The 23,511-nt window shown below is 36.0% G+C and overlaps 1 protein-coding gene across 25 annotated transcripts in view; it reads right to left on the minus strand.

Annotated features, from left to right (window-relative positions):
* The window catches only part of LOC126764476 (FERM domain-containing protein 8), a 459,702-nt gene that overhangs the window by 389,135 nt on the left and 47,056 nt on the right, over positions 1-23,511 (minus strand). For 24 of the 25 annotated variants that reach the window (XR_007668006.1, XR_007668005.1, XR_007668007.1 and 21 more), the window contains one exon: positions 13,094-13,773. Coding sequence is in view for 22 of the 25 variants with exons in the window: in XM_050482183.1 (XP_050338140.1) it covers positions 13,094-13,773 (680 nt within the window). In the remaining 3 variants the exon portion in view is untranslated. The remainder of the gene's footprint in view (positions 1-13,093; positions 13,774-23,511) is intronic. The other variant, XM_050482181.1, reaches the window with a different exon arrangement.

The following is a 23,511-nucleotide window of genomic DNA, read 5'->3' on the forward strand; positions in this document are numbered from 1 at the left end:
ATAGCGAATTTCTCCATTATTTTCACTCATTTTTGAACAGCTATAACATTTTTCAATTTCCCCGAATATAATTTTTTTTGATAAATGAAGCTTAAAATCTCATCTTTCCAACACTAAGACACAATGTGATTGGTAGCACTGGAGATATGCGACTGCAACGACAACTATTGACAAAATACGAAAAGACTTTCTCGACTATCAAAAAAAAACCCTATTTATATCTTGCTTAGTTTTAGGTGATACCGTTAGGTGAACAAAACTATTATACTCTGCAGCAACAGATTGCAAGAGTATAAAAATTACAAGACATTAAAAATGGAAATCGAAATAGCGCTTAGAAATCATATCATCCATATCGGAACACCCGGTTTTTGGATTTGTGATAAGCCCCCATTTAACGCAGCACACCGCAATTGTCGTGTCTACGATGGATATATAATATACAAGGCACTTTCCTAAGTAAATAGGACTTTTTGAATCTAACTCCCCCTGGTGGCGACATCTATATGTCGGATGGTGCGTTAGAATCTGATATCACTTTATCGATTGTCCAGTGGGAATTTCATGACGTTTCATTGATTGAAAATGAAGTTATTGCGTTTTAAGTGTCAGTATGTTTTCGCACCGATAATGTGCTTCGAACAAAAAGCCAACATTAAATTTGGTTTTAAAATTGGTAAAACTTTTACCGAAACGTTTCAATTGATGAAACAAGTTTATGGCGATGTTTGCCTATCCCGTAGCAGAGTGCACGAGTGGTTTCAAAGTGGTCGTGAGGACATAAATGACGATTAGCATGTGGGCCAATCAAAGTCCGTGATCAACGGAATTTCCATCGAAACTGTGCGTGAATTCGTGAATTCATCAAAAATCATCCGAAATCATCATTGAAAATCATGGAAATGGAATTGCACATCTCCAAAACATCGATTTATCGCATTTTGACCGCACATTTGGGCACGGCACGGTAAACACGGTTTCTTCCGCACAAATTGACTGACGATCAAAAATTCAACCAACATTTGAAGGACGATTATTAGATCAAAAATCACATTTTAACCATTAACCACTCCCCGTATTCACCTGATATGGCACCGTGCGGCTTTTTCCTTTTCGGAAAAATGCATTTGTCATGAAAGGAAAGCGTTATGCAGACGTAGAGGCCATTCAAAAGGCTTGGCATACTGGCGGGCATACCGGCCAACGAGCTAAAACACTCGTTCAAGACTCGTTCGTTAGACCGTGCAAAAAGCCGTATTGCAGCAGAAGGAGACTATTTTGAATGAAATAAATTGATTTTGCCGAAAAAATCACTTTTTTTATTTTAAGTCCTATTTACTTTGGAACGCAATTATGGTTTACAGCTTTCGAATATTAATTTGTAATTGAGAAGTATAGTGTAAATTAATTATACCCTGAATATTCCCTATATTCCCTATATTAAGTTTGCCATGAAGTTTGTATCATCCAGAAGGAAGCGTCGGAGACCCTATCAAGTATGTATATGAACGATCAGTATGTTAAGCTGAGTCAATTTAGCCATGTCCGTCTGTCTGTCCGTCCGTCTGTATATGTACGAATTAGTTCCTCAGTTTTTAAGATATCGTTTCGAACTTTTGCAAACGTCATTTGCTCTTTAAGAAGCTTCTCGTTTGTCGGGACTGCCGATATCGGACCACTATAACATATAGCTGCCATACAAACTGAACGATTGGAATTTAGTGTTTGTATTGAAAACTGTCACATTTACAATATATCTTTACAAAAGTTGGCACAGGTTATTTTCTAAGGTAATAATGTAATATACCAAGAAATTGTTCAGATCTGCTTACTATAGCATATAGCTGCTATACAAACTTAACGATCGGAAACTAGTGCTGGAATGGAAAACTTTTGCTTTTGACAAGATATATTCACGAAATTTGGTAAAGATTATTTTCTAAGGCAACAATGTAATCTCCGAAGAAATTGTTCAGATCGGTTAACTATAGCATATAGCTGCCATACAAACAGAGCGATCGGAATCAAGGGCTTGTTTGGAAAAGTTTGGTATTTGAAAATGTATATTCACGAAGTGAATTACTACTTAAGGTAATAATATAATCTCAAAAAAAAAATTTTCAAATCGGATTGTCGCCCCGGGCGCAACGTCTTGGGGGCGCACTATAGGTCAAATGAATGGTTTTTGAGGCAAAAAATCAATTTTTAAAGTGTACTATTTCAAAAAAAGGATAATGGGATTTTGTCAAAACATTTTGAAATACCCAAAAATACAAAAATTAGAGTCAGGTGGCAACCCATGTCTTAAAGCCAAGCTGTCAAAGTTGTAGTTTTTTCTGGTTTGTTTTGTTTTCTGACATTCACCTTTATAGTGCCTAACATTTAATCCATTGTTTAACAAAATATTATAATTGTATACAATTTTATAAAATGGAAAATATTAATTCAGGTATGTAAAAAAAATTTTATTAATAAGTTTCATAAAAATGTTGTTGTTGTAAATTTTTTGTTGCATCAAATTGTGTCGTATTTACTGTGGAGTTTTGGTTATTGACCTCGTGTTTCTTGGAGTAGTACTTTGTTTATTGGAACGTATTTGTTGAACAATATATATGCGGAGAAAGGTTATGATGTGTACTTTCATGTGGTTGTAATTTCAACTGCAGCCAACTGCAGCCCAACTGCTCTAAATTATTTATATTTTCCTTTTAAGATTGCGTAAAAATAAAAAATACGGATATAGTTAAATTTTGGTTAGATAATAACCGAAATGCTACGATTGTTGTCAACTGGATTTTCAAGAAATTTTATAGAAGTGTGGATGACGAATGTATGGCATCAATCAAAAAGAAAATTAACAATTTTTGTGCAAATGCTACCCAAAAGCGAAACAAAAACCAAAGATGTGCGAAGAGATTTGAGAACAACGAAAGTTTATGGCTATCAAATGTGACTGAATTTAAAATTTCTGAGAGTGATGTCGCAAACAAAAGAGGTCGCCCTCATGTTGGATACAGCGAGGGAAGTGCGAGGCAAAAACGGAAATTTGCTTCCGAAGTGTCGTCCGTACAGGGTCACGATACCAAATTATTGGTCCATGCTGCTTCAATATCAGCTTATGCATCAAAAGCAAATAATTTAAACTTTGTTTTATAGGAAGCAGCTTCATCTCCATCTAGGGCGGCAAAACGATGCTTGCTGTTTTTTGATATTCAGAAAAATACCTCAACAAATTTTTTTACAAAATTTATTATAAAAGATAAAGAGTTGTACATTCACAATGTAATAATCTGAATAACAATGAAAAATATTAATTTTTACTAGAATACTCTTCAGTCTTTGAATTTGTCTTATATCTTTCTTAAAAATAGTGATAGAACTTAAAAATGCACTTTTCTAACTTTGTCTAGCAACGTGTCACTCTCACAGTTACCCTATGCTTTGAATGTAACAAATACTTTTATATCTCCAAATTTTCAAAAATGGTATTTAAAAACTCCAATTCGGGCAAAAAATCTAGCAAATTGTGTCAAAAGTGTACAAGATATTGGGCGAAAATGGGTTTTTTCTATGGCTTTTAATAAAATGTCTTATAAATGTCTTATAAATTTACTATCAATTTGCTCAAAAACCGTATTGTGAGAATTTTGGAACTTCAGAATTTGCGTGGCTTCTAGTTCCTAAATTTTATATACTTAATATCGAAGATATGTTATAAAAATTCACTTTTGTTCGAACCACCTCATGAAACTTGTAGATAGGTAGATAAAGGTGGGCGGCAGAACATCCTTGGTCCTGGGCGCCCGAAGTTGTAGCTACGCCACTATATGTATGTATATATACTAAAAACAACTCGGTCAAACTTAAATCATATAATTTGTTTTCTTGACATGTTCATATTTCGGTTAAATAAGCCGAATCGGACTTCAAATTCCATCTGATTCTTCACCGTATAATATACTATACATATATCAGAGAGCTGCAACGAGTATGATTAAATCAGTACAAACAGACGTGATAAAAACACAATAAAATCAATTTAGTTCATCATAGACCACATTGTTGATCAACTCGAGTAGCCGCCAGCGTAATCAGTTGACGCTACATGAACAATCTCTTCTTCGGCTATCACGATCGAGTAAATCGTGGCTGGCTTTGGTTCAAATCGTATCATGTCAGCTTATAGTGTTACGACGATTGCTTGAATCGATGTGAAACTGCGGGTAAACTACGAGTAAATCTACGAGTATAGCAAATTTTCTGCTGGATTGATTTGAATCAAGTGTGGCAAAAATGTATCAGCTTTGAACATGTGCGCATGTTACAAATTTTCGATGCGTAAAAAATGGAAATTCCATCGAATAGGTACATACGTATGCACATACATTTGTTGTATGTATGTACTCGATGTAACTACCATTATATAAATAACATATAGGACGGGTCGAACTTTTTTCGCATAAAGCGGCTAGCAAAAGCGAAAACTACAGAAAATTCTAAGAAAGTTTTGCCAAGAAACCATGGGTCTAAAATTGATTCCCAGTTTGCGCAGAGCGACTTTAGATTTTGAGGTCATACTTATTAAATTGTGCTCAAAAACCTATAGTTTTAAAAATAACAGCTTGCGATACAATTAATGCAATAATAGCAGGCTTTTGTAACTTATTTGTTTTTTCTGGTGGCTGAGCAAAAAACAACAAAAACAAGTAAGGAAGGGCTAAGTTCGGGTGTCACCGAACATTTTATACTCTCGCATGATAAAGTGATAATCGAGATTTCATTATCCGTCATTTACATATATGTATTTCAAATACCGTATTTGTGTAAAGTTTTATTCCGCTATCATCATTGGTTCCTAATGTATATATTATACAGAGAAGGCATCAGATGGAATTCAAAATAGCGTTATATTGGAAGAAGGCGTGGTTGTGAACCGATTTCACCGATATTTCGTACGTGTCATCAGGGTGTTAAGAAAATATTATATACCGACTCTGATTGAAATCGGTCTAGTAGTTCCTGAGATATGGTTTTTGGTCCATAAGTGGACGACGTCACGCCCATTTTCAATTTTTTAAAAAAGCCTGGGTGCAGCTTCCTTCTGCCATTTCTTCCGTAAAATTTAGTGTTTCTGACGTTTTTTGTTAGTCGGTTAACGCACTTTTAGTGATTTTCAACATAACCTTTGTATGGGAGGTGGGCGTGGTTATTATCCGATTTCTTCCATTTTTGAACTGTATATGGAAATGCCTAAAGGAAACGACTCTATAGAGTTTGGTTGACATAGCTATAGCAGTTTTCGAGATATGTACAAAAAACTTAGTAGGGGGCGGGGCCACGCCCACTTTTCAAAAAAATTACGTCCAAATATGCCCCTCTCTAATGCAATCTTTTGTGCCAAATTTCACTTTAATACCTTTATTTATGGCTTATGACACTTTATAGGTTTTCGGTTTTCGCCATTTTTTGGGCGTGGCAGTGGGCCGATTTTGCCCATCTTCGAACTTAACCTTCTCATGGAGCCAAGAAATACGTGTACCAAGTTTCATCATGATATCTCAATATTTACTCAAGTTACAGATTGCACGGACGGATGGACAGAGAGACATCCGGATTTCAACTCTACTCGTCACCCTGATCACTTTGGTATATATGACCCTATATCTGACTCTTTTAGTTTTAGGACTTACAAACAACCGTTATGTGAACCAAACTATAATACTCTCCTTAGCAACTTTTTTGCGAGAGTATAAAAAAGCAATCGTACGGTACTCTTACCACACAAGTGGACTGCGTTGAATAAACAATAGTGTGTTCTAAATAATTTTTTTCAAGTTTTAAATAGTTTTCGATTAAGAAATTATCATGGAAAAGTCTGCAATGTCAGTTGATTGCACCAATTCAGAAATTGATACAATTTCAATGAACTCCGGGTCTTGTGTTCTTCTCAGTCTGAATATTGGCTTGCCAAGAGATTTAAGTGATCTAACTCTAACAAGTAATCATGACGTATTAATTTACTATTTACTTTTACGCGTGGCTGAACAAAAAATAACAAAAAAACAAATTCAATCGTACGGTAATCTTAACACACAAGTGGCAAAAAAAATTTGGAATAAACTAAACATTCCGTTAATCAATGAAAAAACTGCCTCGAAAAAACTGAAAATATTGCTAAATAAATATCATAATGAAATAAAATTTAAAAGTAGACCAAGTAAGTTTTCAACGTTTCTGGAAACAATTGATCAAGTGTTTTATATTGGAAAATGTCAGTGCGTAAAAACATTGCCTTGCTGCTGTGGTTTAATACCCATTGAACTCCAAGAGTTTATGATTGATCAGCACAGTAAGAGGAAGCTAACCATTCCCGAATTCGACGCGATTTCTGTTGACCAGCAATCAACACTGGCGCCAACTAGTCTTGATCCAACTTTTTTTTCCTGGCTCAACAAATATGGATGTTGAATCAGAGGTGATGTTTGCCACGCTAACTGCAAGAGAGCCAAGTTCGTCGAAAAAAAAATTAATACCAAAAGGTACGATACACCTCATTTCGCTTTGGCGTGCGATATGTTTGGAATCGGTAATAGGGTTGCTTTTTTTTTACCACATCGCTTTTCAGAGATATTAACTTTAAAGATGAAAATGGGGAACCAATAATTATGGACAAATCTAAAGTTTCACGTGAAAGAAAGAAATGTAGGGATTCTCTTCGAAGAAAGCAACGCAATGATTGTGATCTGGTAGCCTTCTCCTTTGATGGCAGAAAAACAACTCTCTGAGAGCGAAGAAGAAAATGGAAGATAGTGGTTCTTAATGAACCTGAGAGCAGATTGTTGGGTTACGTAAAAGTCGACGCCGAGGACGCTAAAACAAAACAGAGGCAATTGTGCGAGTTCCTTATAGAAAAAAATATGTCCCTTGAGAGACTGATTGGAATTTGCTGTGATGGAGAAACAACAAACACAGGTTCTGAAAATGGAATTTTAAGGAGATTCGAAGTCATGTTGAATAGACCATTGCACTGGTTTGTTTGTTTATTACACTTTAATGAACTTCCACTTCTTCACTTGTTCACCGCATTGGAAAAGTCCACTACAAGCGGACCGCGCACAGCTAGTGGGATAATAATAAAGTACAAAACAAATCGAAACAGACGGTAAGGAAACAATTGTTTTAAAGAGCCTAACATGTATATTTTAATCTAAGCGAAATAAATAAAATCTTTCTGTAGGCTGTACCCGACTTTGACGCTATTTCTTTGGGAGATATGCCTCCACCTATTCATGAAAAAACGCTCTCAACTGACGTTCAGTACTTCTATCGAATGGCAAATGTAGTTTGTGATGGTTTCTGCCCCGAAAATTTAGCCAGTATGAAACCGGGACAAATTGCGCACTCTCGATGGCTACCAACGGCAAGCAGACTCTTACGTTTATACGTGACTAATAGTTCACCATCAGCGAATTTAAAAACTTTGTACTTGTACTTTAACATTAAGTTCTACAACTCAGTTGTATACGACAGTCTCTTGTTTTTTATATTTATACAGTCCACGTGATATTTACCACCAACGCTGTGAGAAATAGTTAACACTGTAATCGAAAATAATTCATACTTCGCTCATCCTGAGAATATCTTACTGGCAATGCTTTATGATAAGAGAAAAGATGTTCGCGAAAGAGCCATAAAAAATATACTACATTATCGTGATAAAGTTTGTGATCCGACTAATCTAAGGGCTTATGATAAAAAGCACGCAATAAATTTTGAATGCTCAGGCTACTTTGATCTGGTTGACCTAGATGATGACAGTGTTTTGTCTGAGCCTCCATTCTCAGCAAACATTCCATACGAACACTTGTTGCAGTTCATTGAGTCTGATGATCCGCCGCTTCCTGACCCAGGGATTCCATGTCATACCCAAGCAACTGAGCGTTATTGTAAATAATAGAGACGATATCATGGCCGTAACTATCGAAAGTCGTACTACAACACCACGCATGCAATCCAAAAAAGACTTTAAAACCAAAAAAACTAAAACTAGAAAAGATTCCCAGATATCAGCAAAAAAACCAATGTCTGTAACTTGCACCACAAAAACATTTAATTTTTTGAAAACTTAATTACAATAATAAAATTTTATTTTCGATCCACCGTGTTTTCCACAATTTTAGAATTTTTAAAATAAATATGGGAAAATCTGTATGCTGCATATATAGAAGCACAAACTTTCGTTATAATCGAAGAAACCAAGCACAATTTTCCGGATCGCTTCTTTTGAAAGTATAGGTTTTTGAGTACAAATAATAAGTATGACCTCAAAATCTAAAGTCGTGTACATGAATCGAACTGACAGAATCACAGTAACGGACTCGATTATGAACAAAAGTTTATTACTCGTTGCAGTTCTCTGTTACATAAATATATACCAACCAACAATGAAGATTTAGGGATAAAAATTCGCACAGATATGTATCGCACGTAAACAGTTACATCTAAAAATTATGGTTGGAATCGCACCATGCCTTTCAAAGCTTCCAGATAACGACTATGACTTTATTATACTCTCGCAACAAAGTTGCTAAGGAGAGTATTATAGTTTTGTTCACATAACGGTTGTTTGTAATTCCTAAAATTAAAAGAGTCACATATAGGGTTATATATACCAAAGTGATCAGGGTGACGAGTAGAGTTGAAATCCGGATGTCTGTCTGTCCGTCCGTCCATCCGTGCACGCTGTAACTTGAGTAAAAATTGAGATATAATGATGAAACCAGGTACATGTATTCCTTGGTTCTATAAGAAGATTAAGTTCGAAGATGGGCAAAATCGGCTTACTGCCACGCCCACAAAATGGCGGAAACCGAAAACCTATAAGGTGTCATAACTAAGCCATAAATAAAGATATTAAAGTGAAATTTGACACAAAGGATCGTATTAGAGAGGGGCATATTTGGACGTAATGTTTTTGGAAAAGTGGGCGTGGCCCCGCCTCCTACTAAGTTTTTTGTACATATCTTGGAAACTACCATAGCTATGTCAACCAAACTCTATGGAGTCGTTTCCTTCAGGCATTTCCATGCCTTATGGACCAAAAACCATATCTCGGGAACTACTAGACCGATTTCAATGAAATTCGGCATATAATATTTCCTTAACACCCTGATGACATTTACGAAATATGGGTGAAATCGTTTCACAACCACGCCTTTTTCCAATACAACGCTATTTTGAATTCCTTTTGATGCTTTCTCTGTATAATATATACATTAGGAACCAATGATGATAGCGGAATAAAACTTTACACAAATACGGTATTTGAAAAATATGTAAATGACTGATAATGAAATCTCGATTATCACTTTATCATGCGAGAGTATAAAATGTTCGGTGACACCCGAACTTAGCCCTTCCTTACTAGTTTTTGAGTGGGTTTTTGGTTTAGACTCGTTTTTTCCCCTCCAAATATTAGCGTTAACACTCGTAGGTTTCTGGTTTTGATAAAACTGTGTCACCGTAAGCACACAAAATTTGGTTAGAAATACAAAATTTGAAAAAAATTTTTTGTTTGATATTTTTATTCATTGTAAAAATTGCTACGCACTACTGAGGTGTACCGACTTAAACAGCTGCTGTAAACAAACTGGTAGACAGATGGCGCTCATATTTGGCATAGTAATAAAGGACAGTCCTACCAACTTAGCAAAATACATATTTTAAATACCATTTGCCCCGTGAATTCAAATTAACATTTGCGGGTATTTCACAATCGATACCGTGTATGTAAAATATGATCCTTTGATACACTATAGTTTAACGTCGAAAATACATAGAATTAATTACCTAGCTTCACATAATGGGTTTTTCAATAAGAGCGCTACAAACAAAAACGGTTTGGGATATCAATGAAATTCTTTATTCCTGTGAAAGTACATTCGATAACATTATGTATGAAACTCGATTTCTTTTACATGGCCACCACGGGCACGCTTGCAGAAGTCCAGACTCTGAACACAATTTTCGACGGTTTTCAAGCAATATTCGTACGTTCATCACTCGTTGCTAGCTTGTTGGCATATAATAATAGATTTGACATAGCCCCACAGAAATAGTCTAACGACGTCAAATCGCACGAAAGGGTGGCAAATTGACTGGGCCATTTCGTGAAATAACACGTTCACTAAAATAGGTTTTCAATAAATTGATTGTGACATTTGCTGCGTGGCTTGTGCGACTGCATATTGTCCAAGTCCATACCATCCAATTTGGGCCAATAATATTCGGTTATCATTGAGCGGTAGCGATTCCTATTCACCGTAACGTGCCGATCTTGATTATCACGTAAGACGCTGCCGACCCATAAACCGTAATTTTTTCGGGTTGCATTGGTTACTCATGGAGTACGTGTGGATTGCTGCCTGACCAGTAACGCATATTTTGCTTATTGACGAAGTCAGTCAGCCAGAAATGAGCTTCATCGATGGAGATGATTTTTCGATGAAGCTCTGGATCATATTCAAGTTTTTACTCAGCCCAATTCACGAACATACGACGATTCTGGTGATCAAGCGGCTTCAGTTGGCAAGGATGTAGGCCAAGATATAATCACAAAATTCGCCACAAGGGCGTCACAGAAATGTCTAACGCGAAAGACTGATTTGGATCTTCCTTAATTGATGCGCTAGCGGCAGCAATATTCTCGACACTACGGATTCAAAATTGTTCACTAGATGGTCAATTGTTGATCTGACAGGACGATTATGACGACCATAAATTGGACGTAGCGCTCTTAAAGTTGAATCCATGACTCCGAATTTCGGTATTAAATTTTAATAAGGTAAATGTCAAAATGTCTTTTGTAGTGTTCCTATTGAAAAACCCGTTACTACAACGATTTCGACTCTATGCCAATTTTATCTTGCTAGGTGTGAGTTATTTTATTAAAATTTGATGATAATTCTGAATTTTTTTAAACATACTATATATTGTGAATTAGCGTAGACCAATTTCGGGGTCAATACTCTCTCAATTGTATAGTAAATTGGCAATGGTCAAAAGTGAAGAAATATTAAGTGAGATTCAAACTGTTCAAAGTCGATATAAATATTTAGTATATTAAGGATCTGAGCAGATTGTATATACATTCTCAAGATGGATGATGGTGTGTCGAATAGTGCGCTGAGTAGGCCGATTATGTTGACCATAAGTTGAGCGAAGCGCGCCAAGCACATTCTTTACAAAAGGTTAGTTTTCGTACTAAAATTGAACGATTTGTGAACGTTGTTCAAGCGAAAGTCATTGCATGGTGACGATGATGCAACAAAAATAACATGACAGCTTAACACGACTCTATTGAAAAAAGTATCTCTACCTGGATCAACTGTTATATATCTCTTATTAGCATATGGTACAATATGTTATATACTATAAAGTATAACTTAATCAAGTAGTAAAATTAAATCCAAAATTTCTAAAGTAACAGGTAAATTGAAAAATCCTCGGCCTGCCATAGTAAAACACATTGTTTTGAGCTAAATTGGATTTTTTTATTTGACATAGTTCCCTTCATGGGTGGTACACTAATTATAGCGACCCTCCAACTTCTCGTTACTCTTTTTGTAGTTCGATTCGGCCTTTCTTCAAAATGGGCCTCGGCTTCGTTGATTCCCGGAAACTCAAACCAAGTTTTTGCTTCAACGGTATATTTTCCCTTCTTAAGAAATTTTTAGCAACACGCGAAATTCGTTTTTATCAATTTTTTCACAATAACAAAAGTTGCTTCACTCAAAATTATATATGTAATTAACAAACTAATGAGCATACAGCTGTCACTCTCCTTTTGAGGGTTAGGGCAAACTAAAAATCATACGGATTTAATTCTGGTAGAGCCATCTATATAACAGAAAGGCTACTTTTCAATTAACCTGTTATAAGTTGCATATTCTCTTCTAATTATTATTATTACATTGTTGCTTGCACGAACGCGGGCCTAGGAACACTTTATCAGATCGATTATTAGCTTAACAAAGACATGAAACGTTCTTCAACTCGAACCATTTGTCAAAAACTGTTTTCATCGAAATGCGCCAATCGTTTCTTAAAAGTTCTTACGATTTTGGAACAGAACGTTAAGCAAATGGGTATACATGTCTAAAATATGTAGAAGCTGCAATTGCAAGGAAACTCGTCTTTTGTTTATAATGATTTTCTGAGATATTTTATGTTTTTACTATTAAACACCCAAAATAAACGCAATTAGATAAATTTAATTTTTCATTTTTTTTTTCAAAATGTCTCCCACATTAGTAAATCATTTGTATGAATTTTAATATTGCATGCTCTTAATTATTACACATTGCCACGCTGTATAATATTTGGGTGCAGCCGAACTTTGTCTTTATTCACATGTTTTATAATAATCTCGACATATTTCTAATGTTTCAATATATACATATGTATGTACTAGTATATTAGGATTGAATGTTATTTTAGCTAATTTTCATAGAAGTTTTTTAATAAATGTTACACTGAAACGCTCTTGCACTGAAGTAAGTAACATTCCTTTATATACTAGAATTGGTAAAGATTAGGGAATAGTATTACAATTATTTCCTCATAAACAAATCAAGGGAAAAAAATTAAGTGTAATAATTATTTTTAAATTAATATTTTATCCTAACGAAATAATCCTTATATTTTAATTTTTATTTACGCCTACAAAATAAGAGTTATTCGATAACTTTAATTTATTTCTTACAAAATAATAGTTATCCAGTTAGTTTTAAATAATTCTTACACAATAAGAGCTGAAGAGTAAGCTTTTCCTTTTGCCTTGACAAATTATATTCTCACGTTATTACTTTCAAATCACAAAGGCAAATAAAATAAAATTTATGAAATAAATAAATAAAATTAAATATCGAAAGTTTTGACATATTTGTGGACTGTTCGAAAAATCAAAAATTTCCACATACTTACTATATATCCGAACCTTCCTTCATACTTATTTTTTTAGCCAAAATTATGCAATAACTGTTATTTTCTGTTCCTGTTGAAGATAATTTTATTTATATTAATTAAGCCTTACCTTCAGATGGTTGCGGATCTGATATACCCGCTCCGCTTATTATAACGTTGTTGGCTGTATTCGAGTTATCATCCATTTTGCTTAAAACATTGCCTGAAATTCCTACAATACCGTTTCCAGGTATAGTTGTCAAATTTGTAGATATACTCGTAGGAGTTACCAAATTATCGTTTCGAAGAGCGCTGACAACGCTCGAAACACTAGAAGAAGAAGCATAAGTATTCCCAAGTGCAGTTTGAATTTGGGATGTTGTAACCACTCGATGTACTGTGTACATCATATGCCCTGAAGAGACTGTAGGAGTCAAGGTTTCTCCACCAGAATCAATTTTGATATCTGAAGAAAAGGCATCGCAATTATTATTGGTCTGATTCTCATAATATTGGGTTTGAGTAGATGCTGCGATTAGCCCTTCCTTACTTTCATTTCTTTCGTCAAAATTAAATACTCCTTCGTTACAGTCAAAAAGTCCATTCGGCATGCAAATTGATTTTTGATTTAGTTGCATTGAATTTCGAACTGCTTGATTTTGATGTTGAATCTGTTGACCCAAAGGATTAAAATATGGTTGACTTTCTAACGATGATGATAAAATAGATGCAGATCCCAATCGTCCGTTTATAGCTGCTTTAAAAACATCATCTTGGCACCTGTAGTCCGTATTACAAGACATTCGAGCTCTATAATTATAAATAATAACAATATTTATTCTACTGCCCTATATGTATCATTTTATGCAGAGTATAAGTAGATTTAGAATTTTAAGTATTATAAGTATTATTATTATTAAGAATAACAGTAAAAACTTAACTATAAACTAAGTTTAAGGTGTAAAACCACTCATACAGGGTCCGGCACTCGAACCCGTAACCTGTAGCTGTAACCAACTTCAGCCCGTTCGCACAGCTGTCGCACTGGAATCAGTGTAGTGTACAAACGCGTTTTGCCAAAAGTGAGCGCAAAAAAAAGTGATCAGCCATGGAATTCAAACGTAGTAGTTTGATTGCTTTATATTTAGCTGGAAAATCACAGCCAGCAATTGTTCGTGAGCTCAAACACCTTAATGTGAATAAAGTTTTTGTTTATCGCACCATCACTCGTTACAATGATACTGGTAGCATCGCAAAGCGCCATGGAGGTGGTCATCAAAAGACTGCAACGTCACGTGAGATGGTTCGGAAAGTGAAGAAGCGACTTGAGCGAAATCCACGACGAAGTACCAATCAAATGGCTAAATAACTGAAAATATCCGACTGCAGCATCCGACGCATATTGAGAAGTGAGCTCAAGATCAAGCCTTACAAGTTCCAAACGGCCCATGATCTCACACCAAAGCAGCAATAAGTAACACTTGAGAGAGCGAAGCAGTTGCTTCGCTTGGCCGAAAACTGTCAAATTCTGAAGATTGTGTTTTCTGACAAAAGTTTTTTTCCAATTGAGCAATTCGTAAACTCTCAAAACGATAGGGTTTACTTGAATCTAAGCATCGGTTGGCCACCAGGAGGAAGCACCTGGGCCGCTGTCACCGCAGATGGGCGCTCTCCAATTGTTTTCATCGAGCCTGGCGTACAAGTAAATGCGGGAAAGTGTTCTGGAGGCTGCTTTGAAGCTGTGGGCAACCGCACCGTCTCACAAAGCGCGAGTGAACCAAGAATGGCTGAAAAACAACCTTCCTTTATTAGACCACACAATGGCTCTCGAATTCACCAGATGTGAATCCCATGGATTATTCTCTCTGGGCCATTTTCGAGAGCAAGGTCCGAAGTAAAAAATACACCAGTCTCGAGATGTTGAAGAAAGCCATTGTCCGTGAGTGAGCCAAAATACCGGCAAGTCACATTTGGGCAGCTTGCGATTCGTTTTTTGACCGTCTCAAGGCCATAGTTAAGGCAAAAGGTGGTCATATCGAGCAAAAGTGAATTGGTCCTGAATTTATGATTATTTTCACACATTTTTTACTTTAAAATAAATAAAAATAATTTTCCAAACCGAATTTATGGCTTTTTTAATTGGTTACACTTCGAGTCAGCCGAATGTTCGAAAATCGTGATATAAGTTATATAGGGGCTAACCCAAGTTTCCGCTCATATTTATCCATTTTAATCACAAAGACACACTGTTATAAGTAAAACATGCTTTCTTATATTCATTGCGATAACTCACATATTGGCCGATATATGCGATACAAAGTCAGCCCGAAGTTCGAAAATCTTTATATTGGGTATATTTGACATACAGATATACCATTATTTTAAGAAGTAGGCGTGGTTGTTGTCCTATTTCTTCCATTCTCACACATTTGTCGAAATCGGTTTGTCAGGTCCCAAGATATGAGATTTCATCAAAAAGTGGGTGGTGTCACGCCCATCGTCCAATTTTGTCACCGGCTAGTATAAAGCTCTCTTATACGATCTGGGAGGTAAAATTTAATGTCTCTGGCGTATTTTGCTATTGACTTAGCGCTCTTTTAGTAATTTTTAACTGTACCTTTATATGGCGAGTGAGTGGAGTTTCCGTTTTTATCCATTTTCACATTGTCGATAGAAGTACTTATACAATTTGTACTCAGAAAATTTGGTTGTTATACATAGCTTAATAATATAGGAGATACGCATACTAAACTTGTTAAAGGGCGGGGCCATGCCTCTTTTTCAAAAAAATTTGCCCTCAGGTGCCCCTTGCTACTGCGATCCTCTGCAACAAATTACAGCTTTATATTCTTATTTAATGCATAATAATGGCTCTCTATATGTTTTCGGTTCATAGTGATTTGTGGGCGTGGCAGTGGTCTGATTACGCCCGCCTACGAACTCGTAATATTTTTTTGTACTAAGGAGCCCACATACCCAGTTCCATCAAGGTATCTCAATTTGTACTCAAGTTACAGCTTGCGCGGACGGACGGACAGACAGACACTCAACCGGATTTCAACTTTTCTCGTCATCCTGATTATTTATATATACAAATATAACCTAATATCTATCTCGCTTAGTTTTAAGTTTTTATGTACAACTGTTAGGTGAACAAAGATATGATATCAGTCCCAAATTCCACGCGAGCTGAGACACGAGTTGTGCCCCAGTAATATACATATTAGAGTGATTCAAAAAAAAAAAAAAAATTTTCGTTTGGTACTCGGAAAAATAGATTCCTAGACACCTCTAAGAAAGCCTTTTCAAACATGAGTTTTTACTTGTAACGGGAAGGTCCTCCTACATAAGGTTTTCTATTTTTTCTTATTATCAGATAGAAAAATTTATATCTCACTTCCAACTACTTAAAAAAATATATTGTTCCTTAGATTTTGTAAGACATTGAATGCCCTATAAAAAAGGTCTGTTATGATTTTTTCGTAAACCCAAACGTTTAAAAGATATTAACAGTTAAAGTTTTGATTATTTTTGGGAAAATTTTTTATTTCTTATGAATTTTATAACTCACACTTTTTTTTTTTGAACCACTCTAATACATATATTACTTAATCATTTGCTAGAGCTGGGTTTAAACACATTTTTATACTCTTGCAACCAGTTGCTACAGAGTTTTATAGTTTTGTTCACCTAAGGATTGTGCATACCACCTCAAACCAAACGAGCTAGATATGTACATATGTGGTTATGTATATATAAATTATCAAGATGACGAAAAAAGTTGGAATACGTTTGACTGTCCGACCAAGCTGTACCTTGACTAAACATTGAGATATCTGGATGAAACTTGGAAGTTGGTTCCATACTACAAAAAAAATTTAATTCGTAGATGTCCCGTAGATGTCGTTCAATGTGTGATATATTTACACTAGGCGTCAAAAGAAAGTATAAATTTCACAGTAGTTATTTCAATTAGATTTATTTAAAAAAATTAGTAGTAATTCATACAATATTGTTCTATTTCTTAACGTATATGGATAACAAAAAATGTAAAGTAAATCTTATTCCATTAATCGAAAGAAAAATATTTTATTTTTTATTTGAAAATCTGATACTAAAACAAAAGTCGTCAAATGAAAGTATAAATTGGCAACACATATAGACAATTTTCTTTTGAAAAGAAATTTAGTAATTGGTATAACCACCTTTATTTTGAATTACTGCACGAAGACGTTTGGGCATACTTCGAACCAAATTCTCTAACATTTCCGACGAAATATTAACCCATTGGCGGTTCATCTCTAAGAAAAAGGACGCCAAATTTGTGCGGCTACTTTTTGGAATTTTAGAGTCCAAAATTGCCCACAAATGCTCAATTGGGTTTAAATCTGGCGATTGAGCTGGCCAGTTCAGTTTTTCGATTGCGTTTTCTTCAAAAAAGTGAGTTGCAAGTCGGGACGTGTGTTTGGGGTCGTTATCTTGTTGAAAAATAAACGACCCCAAATGCATTTTTTCCGCGCTTATTGTCAAATTTTCGCTTAGAATGTCAACGTATGCAGCTGCCGTCATTCTTCCATCAACTTTTACCAAGTTGCCCACACCAAATTTGGAGAAGCATCCCCACACCATAAGAGACCCACCTCCATGCTTCACTGTTGTTTGTATGCACTGTGGTTTTAAGCGATCAGAACTTTTGCACCAAACTCGTTTACGTTTTTTTGAGTTCTTGAGCTCGAATTTGGACTCGTCGGACCACATTATTTTGTCCCAAAATGTGATTGGCATGGTTACATACCGTTTTGCAAACACCAGCCTTTTTTTCCTATTCACAATGGAAATCATAGGTCGTTTTTTTGCGACATAATTTTTCAAACCAATTGATCGTAATTTTCTCTGCATTGTACTGACGGAAAGATTTAAATTTAAACTTTCAATCAACTCCCTGCATGAAATTTCAGGGTTAATTACAACTTTTCTTCTTATGAGTCGCTCAACGTGTTTCGATATGTTGACCTGTGGACCGCCTCCATACTGAGTCTTACATGTCTTAATTTTTTTGAAGTTTTCGAAAATCTTTCTTGCTCCTCCGATGGAAATAGAATATTTTTCAGAAATTTTTGCGTATGTTTTGCCTTTCTTCCTATCTTCTACAATTAGGTTTCGAATCTCTTCAGTTTTTCGCATTTTGCACTAAGAACAGAACAAAAATCAAATGAAAAACCATTAAATTTTAAAAAGTTTTCCAAATCAGTGGAAGTTTAGTTAAACTTTTAATCAACTTTAAATTTACCTTGTAAAAATTGACACAAATTAAAATTATACTTTCATATGACGCACGCGCATCAAACGACTAGCACAGACTAATTACTTTTATTGATAAAAAGACTTCTTACGTATACATAACAAGCACACATTATGGTCGAACGGTTTATTTACATAACGGTGCCTATTCATGGCACACTATTCACATCAATTGCGGAATTTGCAAATGTAAGAAGTGAACGAATGCAGTGAAGTTGATAAGTATTAAATTTATACTTTCATTTGATGCCTAGTGTATATAACTCAAATTAAGTGATAATCATTCTCTTATAATGGTATGTCTGTATGTCAAAGATTGATTGAGTCGGACCAATACTTCCGTTAGCCTCCATATACTTAATATAAAAATTTTCGATCTTCGGGTTGGCTTTGTATCGCATATAATAGTGTATTGTTGATCAATTTAAGCGAAAACTTGGCCTAGCCCCTATATAACTAATATCAGGATTTTCGGGCATCCGGCTGACAGAAACTTGAAGTTATGACACAAAATTTATTTAGGAGTGAATATAGCGACTACAGTTGATTTTTTTCGATAAAAAAAGAAGAAAGTTTGAGACTTTTGAAGAAAAAAAATTTCAGGAATTCGAAGATATTTGTTTAAATAATAATAAGATGCAAGCACTTGTCATACGTATATGGTCAACGAAATCATTGATTTTCAGAAAACGAAAAAGAGCAACTGGTACAATGAGGAGTGCCGTGACACAACGGAGAGGAAAAACACTACCTACATCCTAACGTTTCAATCGACCACAAGACGTGTGGAATGGAAGAGATACCGCGAGTTGAAGAGGGAAGTGAGACACATTTGCAAACGAAAAAAAAAGAGGCCGAAATGTGTGAGTACGAAGAGCTTGGCAAGCTGGGGGACCGCCGAGTTCCCCGGTGGATGAACGCCTAGCCACAATCCGCATCAAATCGAAGTTCTTCAAAATATCGCTGATTTGCGCCCACACCCCGACGGAAGGAAAGGACGATGTCACAATCGTGCTTGGAGACTTTAACGTCAGGGTGGGCAAAGAAGGTTTGGTACAACAGTCAGTAAATTCAGCCTTCACGAGGAAACATCTCCAAATGGGTTAAGGCTGATCGACTTCGTTGGGGTCCAAATTAAAGTTATCTGTAGTCCTAGATTCCAGCATAGGAATATTCACCAATATACCAGGCTGCCTCCGGATCGGAAAGCCACCATCCAGATTGATCATGTTGTGATAGACGGACGGTACGTCTTCAGTGTTTTAGACGTATGTACGCTCCGAGGTCCTAACATCGACTCGGATCACTATCTTGTGGCAGCCAAGATTCGCACCCACACCTGTGCATCAAAAAATACACTTCAACATACACAAGGAAAATTCGACATCAATCACAACAGACAGACGAACGCTTTTCTACTCGACTTTATTCCCTGCTCTCTGAGAGCACTCGTCAACAACTCTGTATAAGTGAACTGTGGGACGGCATTTCGTACGGCAACCGAAACCATTGGTTTTCGAAAAAAGCAAAAGAACAGCTTGAACGACGAGGGGTGCCGTATCGCAGCAAAGAGAAACCAGACTGCCTACCTCTTCAACATTATGGTCGACCACAACACGTGCGGGATGGGATAGATTCCGAGAGTTGAAGAGGGAAGCGAGATGCATTTGCAGACAGAAGAAGAAAGAGGCCGAAATGCGTGAGTACGAAGAGCTTGATAAGCTGGCCGACAGGTCTAATGCTCGAAAATTCTACGAAAAATGCGGCGGCTTACAAAAGGTTTCAAGGCGGGAGCATACTCTTGTAGAACCTCCAAAGGTGATCTAGTCACATGTGCCAAAGCATACTTAAATTATGGAAGGTACATCTATCCAGCCTGTTGAGTGGCAAGGAAAATATTTTTTTTTTTTTTGCAATATCTTTTTTATTTATTGAATCTGCTTTTTGTTTTAAAAGCCTAACAATAAGTTTTAAAATCTTAAATCTATTTAAAAACTAGACAAGCTCAAGCAAGTGTTTGGTGATACGTTGCTCCTTAGTACGCAGGCATATCTCTTCTTTTAAGGCGTGTTTGATCGCAGGAATGTACCAAAGCATTAGCCAAAGGGTTTGGGTGATCTCGGAGTTTAGATATATATTTAATTCTGCTGTCTTCTACTTCTTTCTTTACCATAGAAATACCAAGGTCTTTATGGATATTTTCATTACGCATGTACCATGGTGAACACGTGATTGTTCTAAGCATTTTTGATTGGAACCTTTGTATTATTTCAATATTAGTTGCACAGGTCGTACCCCACAGTTGAATGCCATACATCCAAATCGGCTTTATGGCCGCATTATATAAAAGCACTTTGTTGTCTAGGCTAAGTTTAGAGTTTTTATTTAAAAGCCAATTTAAATTTGCAGCTCTTATCTTCATGCAAGTTATTTTACTAGATATGTGTTTTCTCCACGTAAGTCTTCTATCTAGGTGAATACCAAGATAAGTTACGTCGTTCGCTTGGGGTACTAGACTATTGTTCATTTTTACTGCCGGACACATTTTAGGTCTTAGTGAAAACGTAACATGCTTGCATTTTTGTTCATTTACATTTATACGCCAGTTGGCTAACCATTCTTCGACAGACCTTAAGTGCTCGGCTAATATTCTTGACGCTATTATGTGGCATTTGTTACGGCTCACTAAAGCTGTGTCATCCGCAAAAGTTGAGGTCAATATATTATTAGCTGTAGGAAGATCTGCAGTATATATGATGTATAGAGTTGGGCCTAAAACACTACCCTGGGGTACACCAGCCCTTATCTGTCGTTCGTCAGATATGAAATCTCCCACTTTTACCATAAATTGTCTATTTTTTAAATAAGACTCCAATGTTTTATACAATTCTAAAGGTAGAATGTTTTTAATCTTATACAAAAGGCCTTCGTGCCACACCTTATCAAACGCCTGAGCCACGTCTAGAAATAAAGCTGAACAGTACTCTCTTTGCTCAAATGCTTTTCTTATTTCGTTAGTAATTCTACTTACTTGCTCTATCGTGCTATGTTTTTCACGAAACCCGAATTGGTGCGTTGGTATTATATTATTTTCGTGGAGGAAAGGAGACATCTTTGATAGTAACACTTTTTCAAATATTTTAGAAAGACAGGGTAGAAGACTGATTGGTCTGTATGAAGACGGCTGTGTTAAGTCTTTCCCAGGTTTATCTATCAAGATAATCTGCGACTTTTTCCATGAAATAGGATAGTATCCGAGATTAAGAATTGCACTGAAGAGCAAAGAGAGCACTTCTACAGCAATATTTGGTAACTCAATTAGCATTTTTGGGGTAATATTATCATGTCCTGGTGACTTTTTTGGTTTAAGTTCTTTTATTATTCTAATAATTTCAGTAGGTGAAGTCTTAAAAGACTCGAGTGACTCGTTAACTGTGTTGGGTAAGCTGGACAACTCGAAGTTGTTCTTTGGGCAATTTGGTTGAAATACCTTTTCTAGGTCATTTGCAAAACAATTAGCCTTTTCCTCGTCACTTCGAGCCCAATTTCCGCCCATGTCTCGTATAGGCATGTTGGAGTTAGTTGGTGGCTTCAGGGACTTTTGGGCTTTCCAAAGAGAATTTTGCTTGCTTGAATTTGGACACAGCTTCTTTATATACATTTCGGTATTGGATTCTTCTTCACGTTTAAGCGCTTTTTTTAGTTTACGTGCAGCTGATTTCAATTGAAGCTGAGTGGAAGGGGAGCGACTTATTTGCCATTCACGCCTTGCACGCCTTTTTTCGTTTACAAGCTTTTCTATTTCTCTGTTAGTAATTTTTCTGGCACCAATCGGCTTATAGTTGTTGTTTGGTGTTGCTAAGACAGCTGCTTTAGTTATTATATCATTGAGTTCTTCTATGCTTTCGTCGATATCTCTACCTGTATTTATTTTGTACTCAACATTAATGTGGCTACTCACGTATTTTTTATATTTTAGCCAATTCGTTTTATAAGAAGTCAAACCTACTTTTGGATTAACGAATATGGGTTGTTCACATAACTTTATTAGTACAGGAGAGTGATCAGAAGATAGATCAGTACTTGTATCAGCTGTTATAAGCGATTTATCTATATTTTTGATTACAGCAAAATCAATTAAATCTGGTATTTTTTTACGATCACTAGGCCAATATGTCGGCTTACCAGGAGATATTATGTCAAGGTTATTGTGCCTATTTATAATAGTGTGATACAGCTGTCGTCCTTTCGGATTAATTAGCCGTGAGCCCCAATACGTGTGCTTTGCATTGTAATCTCCACCTGCTATAAATCTATGGCCTAGTGTTCCAAAAAAGTCTTTGAATTGGATGTCTGTAATTTTAAACCGAGGTGGGCAGTATATGGCCGTCAGATTTAAGTCCCCGCAGCGATTTTTAATAGTTATTGTTGTAGCTTGTAATTGCGCGGTGGCATAAGATTCTGATGTGTGGTGATTTAACCGTTTTCTAACCAACACTGCTGTTCCTCCATGTGCCTTTCCATCTGGGTGGTTTGTAACATAGAGTCTAAATCCCGGTATAAAGAAATTGTTTTTGTTCGTAAGATGAGTTTCTGACAATAGCATTACATCGATACTTTTTCATCCAGAAATCTAATGAGTTCCAATTTATGTTGGTTAACACCGTTAGCATTCCATAAACAAATGTTCAATACACTCATTTTTTACTTAAAAAAGTTTGCAACATTTGGTTTTGTGATTTGATTACCTCTTGAATCATATTTTGCATTGAAGCCATAAATTGTGTCATACATTGGGTAAGGTTGAAAATCATAGTTTCAACGCTTCCATTTGGTTGGTTTTGGGGCAATTGCATTTGTGTAGTATTGCCTTTCACCACGTTTGCATAACTCCCTTGTGTAGCATTGTCCTTAAGATTTACTGGTTTTGAAATTTGGACGGGGAGTTTAATATTTTCATTAGATGGAATATTCATCATTTGGTAACGACGTGCTTGGATGCCCTGTGACAACTTCGATTTTAAATCTTTGTATACAGGGCAACCCCTGTAGTTAGCAGTGTGATTTCCTCCACAATTGCTGCATTTTTTATTTAAATCCTCTTTTTTAAGAGTACATTTTGAAGTTGGATGTAGATCACCACATACTACACATACACTTCGTAGAGTGCAATATGCTTTCGTGTGTCCATACTCTTGGCAGTTTGTACATTGTACTGGACCATTTCTCTTGTGTGGTTCCTCAACG

Source organism: Bactrocera neohumeralis, unplaced genomic scaffold (genome assembly GCF_024586455.1).
Source record: "Bactrocera neohumeralis isolate Rockhampton unplaced genomic scaffold, APGP_CSIRO_Bneo_wtdbg2-racon-allhic-juicebox.fasta_v2 cluster09, whole genome shotgun sequence".
Taxonomy (NCBI): domain Eukaryota; kingdom Metazoa; phylum Arthropoda; class Insecta; order Diptera; family Tephritidae; genus Bactrocera; species Bactrocera neohumeralis.